At 42.1% G+C, this 16,485-nt stretch overlaps 1 protein-coding gene across 6 annotated transcripts in view; it reads right to left on the minus strand.

The window, feature by feature from the left end:
• Positions 1–1,824: 1,824 nt before the first annotated feature.
• Positions 1,825–16,485, minus strand: part of Ncoa7 (nuclear receptor coactivator 7) — a 138,085-nt gene continuing 123,424 nt past the window's right edge. For 5 of the 6 annotated variants that reach the window (XM_055599332.1, XM_055599334.1, XM_055599333.1 and 2 more), the window contains 5 exons: positions 11,026–11,160; positions 9,621–9,773; positions 4,611–4,706; positions 4,164–4,237; positions 1,825–3,851 (listed from right to left, as the gene is read on the minus strand). In XM_055599332.1, the coding sequence (XP_055455307.1) occupies positions 3,716–3,851; positions 4,164–4,237; positions 4,611–4,706; positions 9,621–9,773; positions 11,026–11,160 (594 nt within the window). In that variant the 3' untranslated portion in view covers positions 1,825–3,715. Of the gene's footprint in view, positions 3,852–4,163; positions 4,238–4,610; positions 4,707–9,620; positions 9,774–11,025; positions 11,161–12,399; positions 12,568–16,485 lie in introns of those variants that run through there. The other variant, XM_055599335.1, reaches the window with a different exon arrangement.

Below are 16,485 nucleotides of genomic sequence, written 5' to 3' on the forward strand. Positions count from 1 at the left end.
CCCTGAGGCCTTAGAACTGTCTTTTAGGTATTTTTTTTTTTTTGCTTAACACATATGCAAAACCATGTTCCACATGTATACATAGGTATCACATTCTAATTTTATGTAGGTTTTAATTTTTCTTTATTTTTGAGAATTTAGTGCAATGCCTCTTGATCATATTTACCCTTCCCAGCTCTCCCCAAATCCACTCCCCATACACAGCCACCCAACTTTGTGTCTACTTTTTTTTTTTTTTTTTTAACTCCTAAGAGCAATATGTCGTACCAAAATATCCTCAAATGTGTGGTCTTCCACGAGAGAGTGGTCAAGTCACCAGAAGCTACACCCTTAGAGAAAACGAGCTCTCCTTATACCCAGCAACTAACAATTGGCAATAGCTTCACACCGAGGAGGGGAGGAGGGGGACCCGTGCCTTGCTCCCCTCTCCATGCTGGGATTTGGTCTGGCTCTGGGCTTGTGCAGGCCTAGTGCCTGACGTCGCAGCCACTTTTAGTTCATGTGGAAAGTTACCCTGCGGTGTCCAGAAGACAGCATCACCCTATAGTCATCCACCACCTCTGGCTCTCAGACATTTCCCTCAGTCGCACAATGATCCTGAGCCTTGGAAGGGGGGTGCGCAGTATATGTGTTCATTTAGAGTTCAGCATTCTACAGTCTTTCATTTTCTGTACCTGGGACAGCTGTGGGTCTCCGAGTTAAACACCATCTACTTCAGATAGAAGCTTCTCTGATGAGGGCTGAGAGATGTATTGATCTATACATCTACATGAGTAAGTTATTAGGAATTGGTTTAACACTATGTCCACTTAGAAGAGAAATAGTAGTACCTCACGGTATCTCTTATAGTGCCTTATCACCCTTCATTCCAATTCATGTCACAGTTGATACTAGAAGCTATGCATGTGGCTGGGGGATCATGAAGGCTTGGCAATTTTTAAGGATGATTGGCCATTGACTAGCACTATGTGGTTTTTGGTACTTCATTATTCTTGACAGTTCAGAAACGGGACATTTAATTCTGGGTAGGTACTGAATTTCGTTTGTTTTTATTTTTCCCCATACTTTATCAGGCATTGTGGACCCATCATTAAGTGCATTATTATAGAGCTAAGAGCTGTCTCCAGCAACTGTAAACTGATAAGCTATGAACTGAAAGCCACAAGAAATGAAGACGCAGTTCCAATGGAAATGTGCATTGACTGAGGTTTACTATTGGTTATGTTTTTCATCCTCTCCTCACTAGAACCAACCCTCACGTAGGCATGCCTCATCCTACCCCAGTGCATTGTTCCTTGGAGACACTGCAAATCTTTACAAGGAGAATTGTGGCAGACCTGTGGCCAAAAGCTCTACCTACCACTACCATTTCCCCAAAAGTCCAGATAATCATTGAAAAATTTAACAAGGAAGTATTTTTTGAATATGATTTTTACCATCATTTTAAGGGCATGTATGTGAGGGTGGGACTGTACGTGCTCACACAGGTGCAGTTGCCTGTGGAGGAATACAGTCTCCCTGGAACTGGAGTTACAGGCAATGGTGAACTGCCCGACATGGATGCTGGCAAATGACTTGGGCCCTCAGCCAGCTCGGGATTTCTGTTAGTCACAGAATCATCTCTCCAGCTGCAAAATGAAGTATTTTTAATTAAAGTATGTACACAGTTCTAATCATAATGCCATGGCATGCTCAATAAGCTATGAAGTCGTCTAAAAATAGCATGACTTGTTCGGTTGTAGTGCCCCGGAACGGATCCTATCAGGTCTCTGAGGTAGGGTTGCACCCAATAAGTGGCTGATGAATGAAGAAAGAAACTCACACTGAATGCATGAACTCCTTTATTGAAAATATTGGAATAGCACTGCATTACACGTAGTTGATATCCATAATGAGAGGTCACACATTCCTGTTCAGACAATACTGTTTTAAGTAGGGAATACAGCATCTGGTTCTTCCCTCACGAGTATAACGTCTTAGACTGAAGTCGGTAAGAGTGATCTACAGGCAGAGGAACCATCTTGTTCATTAACAGCATATGATTACAGATGCCATAATGGTGAACGTCATCACCACAAGACATTCCTGGGATCTTACCAACTCACAGTAAGCAGACCGAGGTCAAATTACCTGTTTTTAACCAAGAGTTCTCAATGGGTGTACAGAGTTAAAATTTTATAGCATTCACTTAAACCAGCATGGGAAGGCAGTGTGCATAACAATGAGTGGTGGACAGAGGCCACTGATAAGTGTTTTTTTTTTTGTTTGTTTGTTTGTTTGATTTTACAAGGAGTCTAAATGGAAGAAAGATTTAAAGAAAAAATTTCGAGTGGAAATAGATATGTAAACATAGTTTGTTAATTTTTCTTTCAAAGATCATTGGGGAAATAATTTGTGGTAGCCTACTTGTCAGCTTTGGCTATTATTTAATTTTCTTCCCATTAGTAGTCTTTGGCTTGTATAACGGGGTGGTAATCAATAGCGATAATAATTTTATTTCTTACTATTTAAAATAAAAGATGTTGTATAATGTGAAAATGAGTTTACATTTTAAAAAATAGGTTTTCCTTCAATTGTGATATGACTGTTATTCTTTGCATTGTTTTTTTCTCCAATAAGATTCCAGAAACCAAGAAAACTGGTCCAACTTGACATCTTTCATCTGACATGAAAAATGCAGAAATTAAACACTCCCTTTTAAAACAGAGGGCTACTCATTAATGTAAACACATGAAAGAAAACTGTCAAAACAAGAAAAAAAGAAAAAACTAAGATACTAAGTTACTGTTATTGATACACAATTTCACAAGAAGCAAGACCTTCTCTTTTCAGAAGTAGGATTTGTTGTACGCTCATTTTCATGATTTCCATTTTAATAAACACCATCTTACAACAGTGAGAAATGCCATATTCTGATTCACACAAATGCTTAGGGTGTCAAAGTGTAACCTTCAAAACTAAATGAAAAGATGGTCTCTAATAATCAGATCAAAGAACATTGGTAATGAGCTGTTGAGAATTCACTCAAATACACACACACATACACACATAATATTAAGAAATAAAGACTATGCCACCCTAAATAATCAGGGCAAAAAAATGAATATAAAACTATACAAATCAAAAGAGACTTGTTCCCTAAACATAGCACAAAACGTATACATTTCTTTATTTCAGGATTTTGACACATTGAGAGAAAAAATATCAACATATTTCAGACAATATACTAGAAATAATAAATAAAACAGTTTAAAAAATCAGATATTCCCTTTAAGTGCTATGTCCTTTCAATTTCTCTAAATCAGATTCAGCTTCCCATGGCAAACAATAACTATATATTTGGTAAAATTATGCTGATAAATACACAAGGCAGGTATATATTTCCACAGTATCTTTTTTTTTTCACAGTTACCAAAAATAAAAATTGCAATCAACTCATACATCTATAAACACTCTGATTTCTCACGGTGTGGGTTTGAAAGCAGTGGAAGTACAAAGTCTTTTTTTGTTGTTTTTGACTTCAACATTCTGTCTTCAGTGTCTGCCCTCCGCAGGTACCTTTCAGAATCTTTCTGCATTGTTATCATGTTCAGAGATGATGGCAGAAAGAAAGCATCGCTGTGGGATGGGGCAGCCAGGGCTGGGGCTTGTCTTCTAGGATGAGGGCTAAGCTAACCCAGTCTTCTTAATGTTCTGATTTAAGGCGGCCTGAATTTCACTCAAATGTCCACACCTCTAGGTCCTGAACAATGAAGTCTTCTTTTTTGGAAAGGATATCATTATTAAAAGTGCTGCAAGAGTTGCTGCGTCCATGATATAAATCAGCATCTAGCCACAGACCAAACCGCCCCCTGTAATGAGGTGAAAGAGGAAAGGTCATTGCACTGACACCCCTTACATGGCATGCTTTCTGTCTTCCTCTGCCAGGTTTTCTTTCCCTTAGATCATGACAGAAAGAACTCTAAACTGCTCATAAAATAAAAGCAAGCTGTATACACAGGTCTCTCCTAAAGGAGAAACTGGTAGGTCTTTCAGGTTCATTAATAAATCATTTATCTCTGACTCTCAGCATCATGTGCTAGTGCACTGCCCTAATTAATCTAAGCAACTAGACTAGCTGGGTCCAAACAGATCCTCAAGTAACAATATAACAAGAATCTTACCCTCCACCACCAAGTTCTAAAGAACTAATGTCTCCATTGATAAAATACGAGTTTTCTCCACTCCACTTAAAGACCTAGGGGCAGAAACACAAAACAGAGCACAGACATTTCAATTTGGAGAATTCAAAGAGAAAACCTCTCGAATAGCCATGTAGTATGTAAGGGAAACACACCTTTGACTAAGGAAGCGCTTAAAAGAATGGCTACAATGAGATCGCCAATGGTTATGAAATAGTAAAGACCATTGCACAATGTGCTGACTCTCACTTTCAGGTTCTCCCTGCATCCCAGACTGAGAAGCTCCAAGGGCTGGTCTCAAGCAGTTTGTGTGCTGCAGTCACGGAGAATTATACGACAGCTGCTATCCCAGTGTCTGAGCACCGCATGCACCCCCTGACTGCTGACAACACAAAACTGGGCATTCAGGCATTTCCCCCATCCAGGTACCTTGAAATTAGGGCTAAAGGTGTAGAGAAAAGTTTCGCCTGTGCCGTAATAGTGGTCACTGAACTTGAAGGGATGAGTGGCATACGCCCCAAATATCTATTAAAAGAAAACAGATGACTTAGTTATTTTCAAAACTAAACTCCCATAGAGAGACCTTCTGAAATATTTCTGACACACAATTGTTCTGAAACCTTATAATTCTTTCTGTAAAGGTTATTACTAAATTAAAACTCTTAAGTGGAAAAAAAAACCATCAAACAAAGCAATTACCACAATACCCCCAGCTCTAACTGGAACCCATGTGGCCAGGCTTCCTGGTACATGGAAAATCCATCAGAGAAGTTCAGAGAAGTTACTTGTTGGAGAGGGCAACAATACAGTGGTTAAAACACAGCTGCAGATGGATATGGAGAACAAAAAGTGTGTGTTGTCCTTGAAAAGGAGTGCTGGACAGGCCACAATTTCATCCCTAGAATGATTTAGTTTTGTATTTATTTTTGTTGCTTGGGACAGGGTCTTGTAATACAAGATAGGCTCGCTGGGAATTCACTATGTAGCCTAGGTTGGCTGCTAGCATTCCACATTTTCTTGCTTTAGCCTATTGGAGTTTTAGGCGTGAACCATAATGTCTGGTTTTCTTATGTGTTTTATAAGTGAGATTAAGGCTGTATATCCCTTACTCCCACCCCCCAAAATAAGCTTTCCTCCCTTTCAGTTTTTAAATGACTGATGAAATGATTAAATATGACTGATCAATATACTTAGTCTGAAGTGGGCAGTGGCTTGGGAAGGAGGCCAAGACAGGATTTCTCTGTGTAGTCCTGGCTGTCCTGGAACTCACTCTGTAGACCAGGCTGGCCTCAAACTCACAGAGATCCGTCTGTGTCTGCCTCCTGAGTGCTGGGATTAAAGGCATGCACCATCACCGCCTAGCTAAATATGGTGAGTTTATATCACTGATTCTTCTGTTTCTCTCTGGGAGGGAGGAGAGTCGTGTTAGAGCACATGGCCAGGCGCTGCCTCAGCTTTCTGTCCTCTGTCCATATCCTAATCGGTGTATACACAGGTGAGAGTTAGAAGACATAGGCACATATACTTTGAAAATGTCACTCTGTGATTCATGTGTCTTCTACTCTATAGCCAACATGAAAAACATTGCCTTAGTAGAGGTTCCTTGAAAATATCTCACAATTTTTCAAACACTACTTTAATTGGGCCCAAACCACTCTGTGCTCTCTTTTTCACTGGTTCTATTTTAAAGTACTAAACATTAGAGACTTCTAATTCTAAACAAAGATTTTCATACTTCCTACTCCCGAATTTTCTCCATAACTGCTAAAAAAAGAAAACAAAGAAAAGAAAACATTTTATAATAAAATATAAACAATTACTTTCTCTTCTCCTAATAAAGGATCTGGAATATAATAGCAAGGCATCTTTTTATTTTTAAAGCATGATCTTAAACTATGAGAAGAAGGTAAAAGAATCCTTTCACAGGCGAGAAATGGGTTTCTTTCTGATACATCAACAAGAAATACCACCCACACTCTATAGCCCTCTACAAGGTTCTAAATAATATTTCTCAGCTATAATTTTTTTCAGTGATCATGGAAATCTATTTAAGAACTAGGGATTGAATAATACCAGGACTATTTATTGAATTTGTTGCTCAGGAACTACATAAACAAAAATCTATGCTTTTTTCTATTAATTTTTTAAGGGAAAAAGTACATAAAACCATTTGAATATATTGATGTTTGCTTATAATGAAAACATATTTAGCAATTATGGAAATAAAGAAATCCATAGAACCAAAGAAAGCTGGAAATGATATAATGAAGGTTGATATAAAACCTGTGAATATCTAGCTACTCTGTCTTCTCAGCTCTTTTGAGGGTGCTAAGGACTGAACTTGGGGCTTTTTACATGTGTCTTCATGGTGAGATAACTCCTCTCAAGTGTTTATAGCTGAATGTAACCACTGCTGGGTCTTAAAACTTGGCCTTAAATGTCCATATAATCCTCTAGCCCCCCCCCTCCTTGCTCCATGGGGAGGGGGTCAGGGCTCCATGTCCTACTGTTGGCCTCTACTCTTGGAACATGCGCTGAGTGGTTCAACTGGAGCTCCGGCTGCACATCTGCCTGCTCTTCTCAGAAAAACAGCTTTGCCTCAGCAGCAGAGTGCTGGTCCGGCCTTGGCCTGCCTCAGACTGTGTCCATCTAGTGCAGGAACTAGAACAATGGAGCATCCGGTACTCATAACCTGCCATTTCTAGGATGAGAGTATGTGGGCTGGGTGGAGGAAAGGGGCCTTCTACCTTTAGGGTTGTCTGAATTTTCATCTGTGGAACACTGAGCTGGAGAGGGATTTAAGAAGTGCTGGGCACCTGAAAGGGACAGATGCCTGGCAACTAAGAGAAGAGGGAACCCCCATCTCCTGGGCCACACAGGCCCAGAATAAAGCTATGGGTTTAAGCTGGGGTTGTTGGAGGGATGGAAGTGAGTTGTATTTCAAGTGCCAAAGAATTTCATTGTTATTACTGAGATTTATTAGATTTTCTTGAATAAATATTTCTTCATTTGCTGCATGCCTTCAGGTCAATTTCCAGAGACTGCAAAGGATTGTTGTTTTTATGATTCCCACGAATCATGGTTTTTTTTTTTTTTGTTTTTTGTTTTTTGTTTTTTGTTTTTTTTTCACCAAGGACTGAGTCTGTACAGCCCTCACTCTCATTCTGTATGTGTTGCATTTGTTTCTGATATGTCTGTCATGTTCCCATAACTGCCAAGGCTACCCAATTTCCTCGGGGTGGAGAACTGTGCAGAGCTATTGTCCTCGTATCCTCAACAACATACACATCTGCAGGGCCCATGACATGGAAGCCTGTACTCCACAGGTTCTCAACCTGTGGGTCGCCAGGAATTACATATCAGCTAGGCTGCATGTCAGATAATTTACATTGTGATTCATAGCAGCAGTTAGCTACATTGAAGTCATGAAGTAGCAGTGGAATAATTTTGCAGTTGGGGGTCACCACAACCATGAAGAAGTGTATAAAAGAGCCACAGCATGAGGAAGGTTAAGAAATGCTGCTCTGTTCCTTGACAGTGGCTGCGCTTCAGCCTCAGGCCTGTCTGACATCTCTACTGGCGGGAAGCCTGTTAAACTGTGCCTCACTGATACCTTCTCAACATGGACCTCTTCTTCTTCAAGTCTGATGTCACTGCTAAGCAGATAGAAAACTAATGTATATTTTTGTACCTATTTGTATGTCCCGTCACAATCTTATCCGAAACACGGGACCAGTTTCTCAAACATTTCATAACTTTCTATGTGACTTTAGATACTTTGTGATTTTATATCAATTTTCGTCTTTATTGTGCCTATTATTCAGCTTGTATCATTATTTAAAAAGGTGTTATCAACTCTGATATAATAATAATAATAAAAATAGTAACAGTTCCTCTATTTTCCATAATTCTCATTAATGCAATAAAACCATAAAGACCATGTCTTCCATAACCTCACCAGGTCCACAATCTTTTTTTTTTTTTTTTTGATATATTTTTTTTTTTTGATAGGGTCTCACTGTGTAGCCCTGGCTGTCCTGGACCTGACTTTGTAGACCAGGCTGGCCTTGAACTCACACAGCTTCACGCACTCTGCTTCCCAAGTGCCGGGATTAGATGTAGGCCACATGGTTACATGTTTCTCTTAAATGTATCTCACTTATACCGCTCATTCAGGGAAGTGAGCTGGCAGAAGAGAGAGTTGTGCTTCACAGAACGATCCTCCAGGAGCAACACAGCTTGAACCACCCCAGTCAGAAAACCTCCCAAGTCCCAAGCCTTCTGAGTGCCAAGATGATGCCATTAGTAGAAAAATCTACACTGAGAACCTGTTTCATGAGCAAAATTATGAAGCTCTTTGAGATGTGTGTGTTTGTGGGTATTATTGTGAAATAACTGTGATCCCATCCCCAAGAAATCTCCATAAACATATACATGATTCCCCCAAATCCAGATTTCAAAACACTTTATTTCAAGAAGCTCAGATGAGAAATATCCAGCCTGAGATGTCCTGTACTGAACAGCTGTTCATTAGATATAACATGACTGGACTAAGTAGTTAATGACTTTCAAATGTAACAGCCTGAGTGAGCAGTAAGTGAGAGCAGTCTGCACATATACACTCACACTATGAGCTGATTTGAAGGAGGAGGTACCAGTGTAGATGGGGCCCTACACACTCAAAAACCTCACAGGAGGGGCAGCCACCAGAGAGTACTACCAGGAAAGGATTTCCTATGACTGCTGGACCACTGGACCCCAGACCCAATGCACAGACATGGACTATCCCTCGCCCAGTGTCATCAATGGGCACCCCTTATGACCCCTGGGAAAAATTCTGGTATGTCACCAGGATTGGGTTGTCTTTGCAACCATATACCTGCCTGTCCCTATCTGCCTATCTGCCTTTGAATTGCTGTAGGGTCTTGTTTTCTACTCCACGGTCAGCACAGAGAGAAGGTTCCTTAGGACATAATCCCTCCATTTTCTTTGCATTAGGATTTCAAAATAGATCAGAAAAAAAAAAAAAAAACAAAACAGCAAAACAAAACAAAAAATGAACCAACCAGCCAACCAAACAGAAAGAAAGAAGAGATGGACATAAAGCAAGAATGGCAAGACTCATTTAGCGGGAGCACGGGAGTTATTGTACTATTCTTTCCAGTATTGGGTATTCTTAAAATTTATCACTGGAACATATTTCCAGGTAGGAATACAGTTCAGTTAGCAGAGTTTGCTTGGCACGCATGTGGCTCTGGTGTAATTCCTAGCTCCCTATAGGCAGTTGTGATAGCATACAGTAACGATCCTTGCCCTCAGGAGGTAGAGGTAGGAGGATGGGGTGTTCCAAGGAAGCTTAGGTTATATAGCCTGAGCTATGTGAGACCCTACTGCTCCAAAAACAGAACACACATTCTCTGTGAGAAGAACAGGCCTCACCTGGTTGTCCATGTCTTTGATGACCAGCAGAACAGGACTATCTAAGGATGCTGATTTCCTGTAGAGAGTTTTCAAGCTGGTTCCATGCTCTAATGTGCTGTAGGCCAGCCTCCACGGATAGCCTTGTACCCTGGCTGGAAGGCGTCGGGCCAGCTGCCAATCCAAGGAAGGAAATACAAAGAGACATCTCAAACACTAACCGGTCATGAACCGGCGCAATAACTAAGTGCAGGTGGCTCAAACGAAAGAATCACATACTTACATCGTGACCTATTTTGCCCTGGCAAATATTTGCTACCATTGGCCAAGAAAGGGAAGGGAAATGTGGACAATGTTTCCCTCAGCCAGGATGCTGCCCAGACGATGCTTCACTCACTCAGAGCCAGATTGTGTATTTCCAATGTCATCACACAGTCCTATGTTTTTCACTGATAAGACATACACACTGAGAAATGTGTTCTAAGGCAAATTTTTGGTAATTTCAATGTCACAAAAATTTCTTATACAAACCAACAGAGCTACAATGTCACTAGGGGACTATGGGATACACTGACTACATTTGAAGACTCCCACAGACCAGGCCAGCCAAAGGGATATTAATATTCTCTTTCCCTTATAATTCAAACCGGTTTTTATCATTTTCTATTTTTCCAGTTGTTCTAAGTTCTCAGAGGTTTAAAGCTGCAACTGACTACAGTGGCCTATAGATCAAGGAAACACCTGTGTTATCCATGAGAGCTCAGATGGACTTTGTCCACCTTGTCCCTGAATCTTTCATCTATATTTAACTTGAGCTTAGCTGCCATAAATACTAATAAAGACTATCTTGCCATGAAGCGTTGTCAAAGTAGTTATGAAATGCATTGTATTCAGGAGCTGGAAATCAGCATCAGTGACAGCATGATGGCCATTCTATAGCTGCCGGGACAAGTTTCCCAACTTTCCTGGTTTGATTCTTTAAGGTTTCAGGAATTCAGGTTCCTAACAAAACTGGTGGGAAATGTATAAGGGATTCCATATCCATACTATTTCACAAAATTCAAGTAGTGTGCTTTTCAGAAAACACAAAGTACACACAGATTATTTACACATTTTTATAATATGTGTTACAAATAATAAATATATTTAATATATTGATCCTTTTATGTGCATTAGGACTATGGGAGATCAGTTCCATTTTTTATGTTAGGAAATAGCCTTGTCTCCGAGGTTGGAAGAAAGGGGTTAAGGTTTTGTCAGTTGCTCTCATTCCAGGAAGGCCATGGAAGAGGCCACTGTAACTTTTCAGAATAGGGAAGGGATGCTGGCTGTGGCTAGGTTCTGCACCTCCACTTCCTCGCCTGATGCTTTACTCTGGGCAAGGAAGTCCCCAGAGACTCTGGTATTCATCCTGTGGACAGCCTACCTGCTCGACGTGCATATTCTCCAGGAGCGCACTGTGGGGCTGCAAGACGGGCAGTCCTTCCTCCTCCTCCTCATCCTCCTCCTCGTAGTAGCTGCATGTGCTCTTCCTGCGTTTTGCCTCCTCAACAGTGATGATCTGAAGCGAGGACAAAAACGAGGCAATGTGAAAGCCCAGATGAGATGTGCTTTCCCCCAAACTACCCCTGAGCACACAGCTGACTGAAAAGGTGGCGCGGTGGGTAGCAGGGGATAAGCAGATATGGACTTTGGGGAAATGACTGGTTTTCAAACCCAGAACAAATGCAGAATTTAAGCCCCAACAGCTGAGCATTTAGTATGCGTGATTTAAAGTCACAAGCTTTCCAGTTTTGCTCTGGCTGCTGATTGCTCCGAACCATGCATCTTCACACACAGTGAAGACACTTGAGCCAGGGTGCTCCTTCAGCCTGCTCGCTGAAACATAAATTGTAAAGGAAATAATCAGAGAGCCTTCAGAAAGCCTATAAATAGGGAGTTTGGGGCTATAAGGACAAGTTTTAATCAAGCCTCCTGGTTGTGTACCTAAGCAACCAAGTCTAGTGAAAATAATGAATGATAACAGACACCAGAAGCGGACAGGAGACGCAGGGAGCTTTACTCTAAATTACAACCAGGTTACAATTCATTCTACACAATTCACAACGATCACAAATCTCCCTTCTAAATTGAAAGACATTATAATACACACATCTGTTATTTATATACAGTTGGGTTTATGAACTACTAAAGCCCTCACCTTTAAAATAACATTGTGCCCTGTTTTCGCCGCACAAAACATGTAAGAGGTAACCAGTTCTCTAAAATCCCCAGGTACAAGAGTAGCGACAGCTGACTTATAGAGAAAAGGCATCTAATTTACATCTAGTGAGAGTTGTCAGGTGATAAATTGTTTGGCTTCCAAAATACACAATGACATGTACAAATTATTCTTTTGAGCTGGATCTTAGGTAGGGAAATGCCCTGCCTATCTTCTGATGGAGAAGTTACAGAAACACTTTCAACGAATCATAAATCTAACAACGAATCATAAATCTAACATTTTAAACGTACTAAACAAAGCACTTCTTTTTTGTTTCTATTTTCAAACTCCACAAATTCTGAACAGTACGAAAGGAAGCTACAGACCGCAAAAAGTCAAGTACAGATACCGGGGTTTCTGAAAGGGGGGACTAAAACTTCCAGAGCAAATAATAATTAAGCAAGCAAGCAAGCAAACAAACAAAAAGACCTGCTCTGGGTGAACCTCCAGCGCAAGACTCTCTCACTAGAAGGATTTCAAAACACATGGCAGTGACAGAACGCCCAGCTACCCTGCAGTGGACACACTCCCACCTACCTTGACAAAAGGCTCTTGGTCAGGCCTGGCACAATAGAAAATCTGAATGTCCAGGGGCAGTCTTCTGCCTCGCATAGTGCCGGGAGAGAAGACGGCGGCCACAGAGAGGAGCAGGTCTTTCTTTGCCTGCCTGCACACCAGCCACTGGCTGCTGGACTGAGCTACACTGTTTCTTTTTCCTTTTTTTTTTTTTTTTTTTTTTTTTTTTTTTCTCGGTATCTAGCTTCCTGCACGATTGAGTTTCTGTTTCCCTCAGGAGGGGGTTCAACGTTTCTACAGGAACATACCCAAATTAGGATTTAGAGCAGGCACACTTCCTGTCAGGCAGAGCGAGCGGGATTCTGTAAAGTGACACTTTCACCTTTGAAACGCAGCCCTACCAAAAAAAAAAAAAAAGAAAGAAAGAAAAAGAAAAAGAAAAAAAATTCCCAGTGTGGGTCCCCCTCCCCCTTTCTTTCTCTCCTCCTAAACTCTTCATCCTTATGCCCTCTGGTCGTAACTACGCTGCCCTTACCTTGTCTCTTCAGAGTCCCCCCCTCCCCTTCTTTAAGGCTAAGCCTCCATGTTAACCGTGGTGTCAGTTCCCAGCCTCGGTTTGAATCTTAGAGACAAAAGGAGCCTTTAACAGAGGTGATGGGTGGGCTCACTCTAGCCGCAACAGTTTCTAGGTTACTTTTGGAGTTTGTTAGCACGGGTGACTCAAAAGGGTGGGAACATGTCCGACTCACAGGAGGCTCTGAGGGATGCCGGCAAAACAGGTGGCAGTGCACAGCTTACATTCTTCACATTACAGAATGTGTCTTCGTGACTGATAGACCTACAGGGTCCCCCTTTGCCCCTCAGATCGGGTGACAGAGGTTTGGAAAGAAACGCGGATCTCTGCAACCGATCGATTTCCACCTGCATCCCCTGTTGCTCTTCCAGACAGTCCCAGAGGCTGCTGAAGGCTCAGGGTCCTGGGGTGGGTTATAAACTGCATTCTGGCAGATGAGTGGACACTACACGCTAGCCAGGACTGACCCTCCATGCAGACACCTAACAACCCAACGCAAAATCGGTTGGATTCTATTCCCGGGAGAAGCACGTTTTTCAGTGCCTGGCATTTCATGATAGATCACATTAATTAATCGCTTCCTGGATGCTGGAGAGTGCCAACATTTATTAAGCGCTTCCTGGGTTCTGGGGAGTGCCAGATGCATGTGTTGCCAGGCACAGGGACACAAAGCAGCCCACAGTTTCATATGGCTGAGTGACAGAAGATGAAATTATCAACAAACAAGTGCCATCACATGCAATAAAGGAGCTGAAAGCGCTCAAGGCTCAGAGGAGGTTGGGGACACCCGGTGTGCCCTGAGAAGGCTTATTCACAAGGGAGAGGGTGGTTTCGCTTGTGAGCAGGGTGGGGCGTGGGGAAATAAGCCAGGTGCAGGGTGCAGCAAGGGCAATGAGATGAGCTCTAGATTCTCCATGGTTGAAGAACAAAAACAACGTAAGATGAAAAGAGGTGGCTAAGATTGGGAAAAGTGAAAAACTTTAGTGTGTTGAAAGAGCCTTGTCTCATAGGAATGTAGTTCTAAAACCTAGCTGCTTTCCAGATCCATCTTGGAGCCCTGAAAAATATAGATTTTATATTTTCCATATAGTCTATATTCTTCCTACACACTTACTAAAGCAAAGTATCCAGAGATAAGGGTCTAGGATTCAAGTTTTTAAAAAGCCGAAGTGCTGGCCGTAGGACTCAGTGCATGAGGGCACTGCTATGACAGTGCGGAGTGCTATGAGAACACGGTGAGCAGAGTGTGGATCCCAGCACCTGCAAAAGGCCAGGCACAGCCACTGGCGGGCCTGTAATGCCAGCCTTGCGGACCGTGGAAACAGGAGGATTGCTGGGACTTCCCAGCGGCCAGACTAGCTCAATGTTCAGTCAGAGACCCTGTCTCAAAGGACTAAGAGAAACAGAGACAGAGCTGGGAACCCAACATCCCCCATGACTTCCTCAAGCATGCACAGGGCCAAGCACACTAGCACACATGTTAGCAAATACCATACATCGCTCCCCTTCCTCCCCCACACTCATACAAACATACACAGAGAGAGATAGCTCCCTTCCCTGAAATCCAGTGATGGGCAACACGCCTAACAATTACTATAGGCCACGGGACACGGTGCTGAGGACTTTAAGCCTGCATGAATACACTTGTGTAGTCAGACGGCAAGTGGAATAGGCAGCACACACAATACATACACAAGACCTTTTAATATGATGAAGGAAATCTCAGAAATCACTCAGTAGTGATGGAGAAATTATTACTAAAATACTACCTGTACATATTACAAAATCAACTGTGGATTACAACTATAAAAAGCGTAAACAAAAGCCACCAACAAAATTAAAAGACAAACAGTGAATGAAGGACTAGCTGTCAAATGCACAGGGAAAAAAAAATTATCTTTCATCACAATAACTCAACGGTGTGGAGAACTGTTAAGGCCCTTGTCAGGGCAGAGGTTCTCAACCCTTTGGGGCTCCCATATCAGAGATCCTGCATATCAGATATTTACATTACTGTTCATAACAGTAGCAAAATTAGAGTTGTGAAGTCGCCATGAAATACTGTTATGGCTTGGGGTCTTGACAGCATGAGGAACTTTATGAAAGGGTTGCAGCATTAGGAGAGCTGTGAACCACGGCTCTAGGAAAAGGGGCTGTAAAACTGAGAAGAGGCACGAAACTCACAAGTGGCTCACTTGTGTACAGGTGTGTTCGCTCTTGGCTCAGCAACAGTTAAGGAAATGAAAATTAAATTATAGGATAACCCGACTCACTTTCCAGTTTAGCAAGCATTTCCTAAGGAGAAAGAAAAAGGAATAATGATCCCTGGACAATCCTTTGTGCTGGCAGAGGCACAGTGGGAAATTCCTCACACTGCTGGCAAGTTAAATTAGTGACCCATAAAGCTCAGGAGCCTTCGAAAGCTACTGTCCTTGCACCTCACAGCTTCACAACCAGGAAATTCTCTGAATAATTTCAGGTAGAAGATCTTACTTTTGGGAAATGAGTGAAACAATAGAATGATTCAAGTGGGAAACTGTTAAATGATAACAGATATAAAAACACTAGCAACTAGTTGCAGGACGGTGATGCGTTGGTGGTTTATGTCTGCAATTACAGCAGTTGGGAGCCTGAAGCAGGAAGGGAAGACCTTGAGTGTGAGGCCATCCTGAACTATAGAGCGAGCTTAGATTCATTAGAACAAACAAACAAAGGCTGAGGTTCTCAAACACAATGCTAACGTTATGTCAGGTGGGAAAAGCCACCATAGAACCCAATCTCTGTGTTGAGTGAAAAAGGATGCTCCGTCCTTTTCAACAGCTAGCAGGCTCCTGAACAAAACAGGAAATAAAGTTCAAAGAAATGTATGAAAGTGGCAGGAAACACACACACACACACACACACACACTTTGTGCACTCCACTTTCCAAGTTTTTTTATGATCAGCATGCATTGCTTTCATACAGTGCAGACATAAGGTGTGTCTGGAGATCTTGAGAATGAACTGGTAGGTGTGTTGGGGCGGGAGTGCAGAAATCCTGGCTGGATAAGGAGGGTCTGTCAAGGGAGATGGGTAGAAGGACCTGCAGCGTTCAAGACCAGCACTAACGGGATTCTGATTGGCGTTGAGCTGCCGAGTGAAGGGGATGAAAGAGAAAAATATAGTACTACACGTGGGACTGTGGCTTGGATGTGACTAAGATATAAAGATGTGAGCAGACACAAAAAACGTTGGAGAACAATGAGTTATTCTGGGTATCCCCACTAGCTCCCATGGGAGCCCACAATTCCCCTCCACACCATGAAGCGGAGGGACAGGGCTGTTTCCCACAATGCCCCTGAGCATTGCTTGCTCCTAATGAGTGGACACAAAGCGTTCTTCTCCTCAGCACTTTGGACTCTGTCTCCCATATGGACAGACAGATGTAAAGGAGCCTACCCAAGCTACTGCCTCACTCCAGCTGCCCTTTCTTTCCCCAGCTCATAAGCTTTGGCATGCGCATGGAGGGCTTGAAGAAGGTTAATATGTTGTCT

The sequence above is a fragment of the Psammomys obesus genome, unplaced genomic scaffold, assembly GCF_907164565.1.
Source record: "Psammomys obesus unplaced genomic scaffold, mPsaObe1.curated_primary_1811, whole genome shotgun sequence".
NCBI classification, from domain to species: Eukaryota; Metazoa; Chordata; class Mammalia; order Rodentia; family Muridae; genus Psammomys; species Psammomys obesus.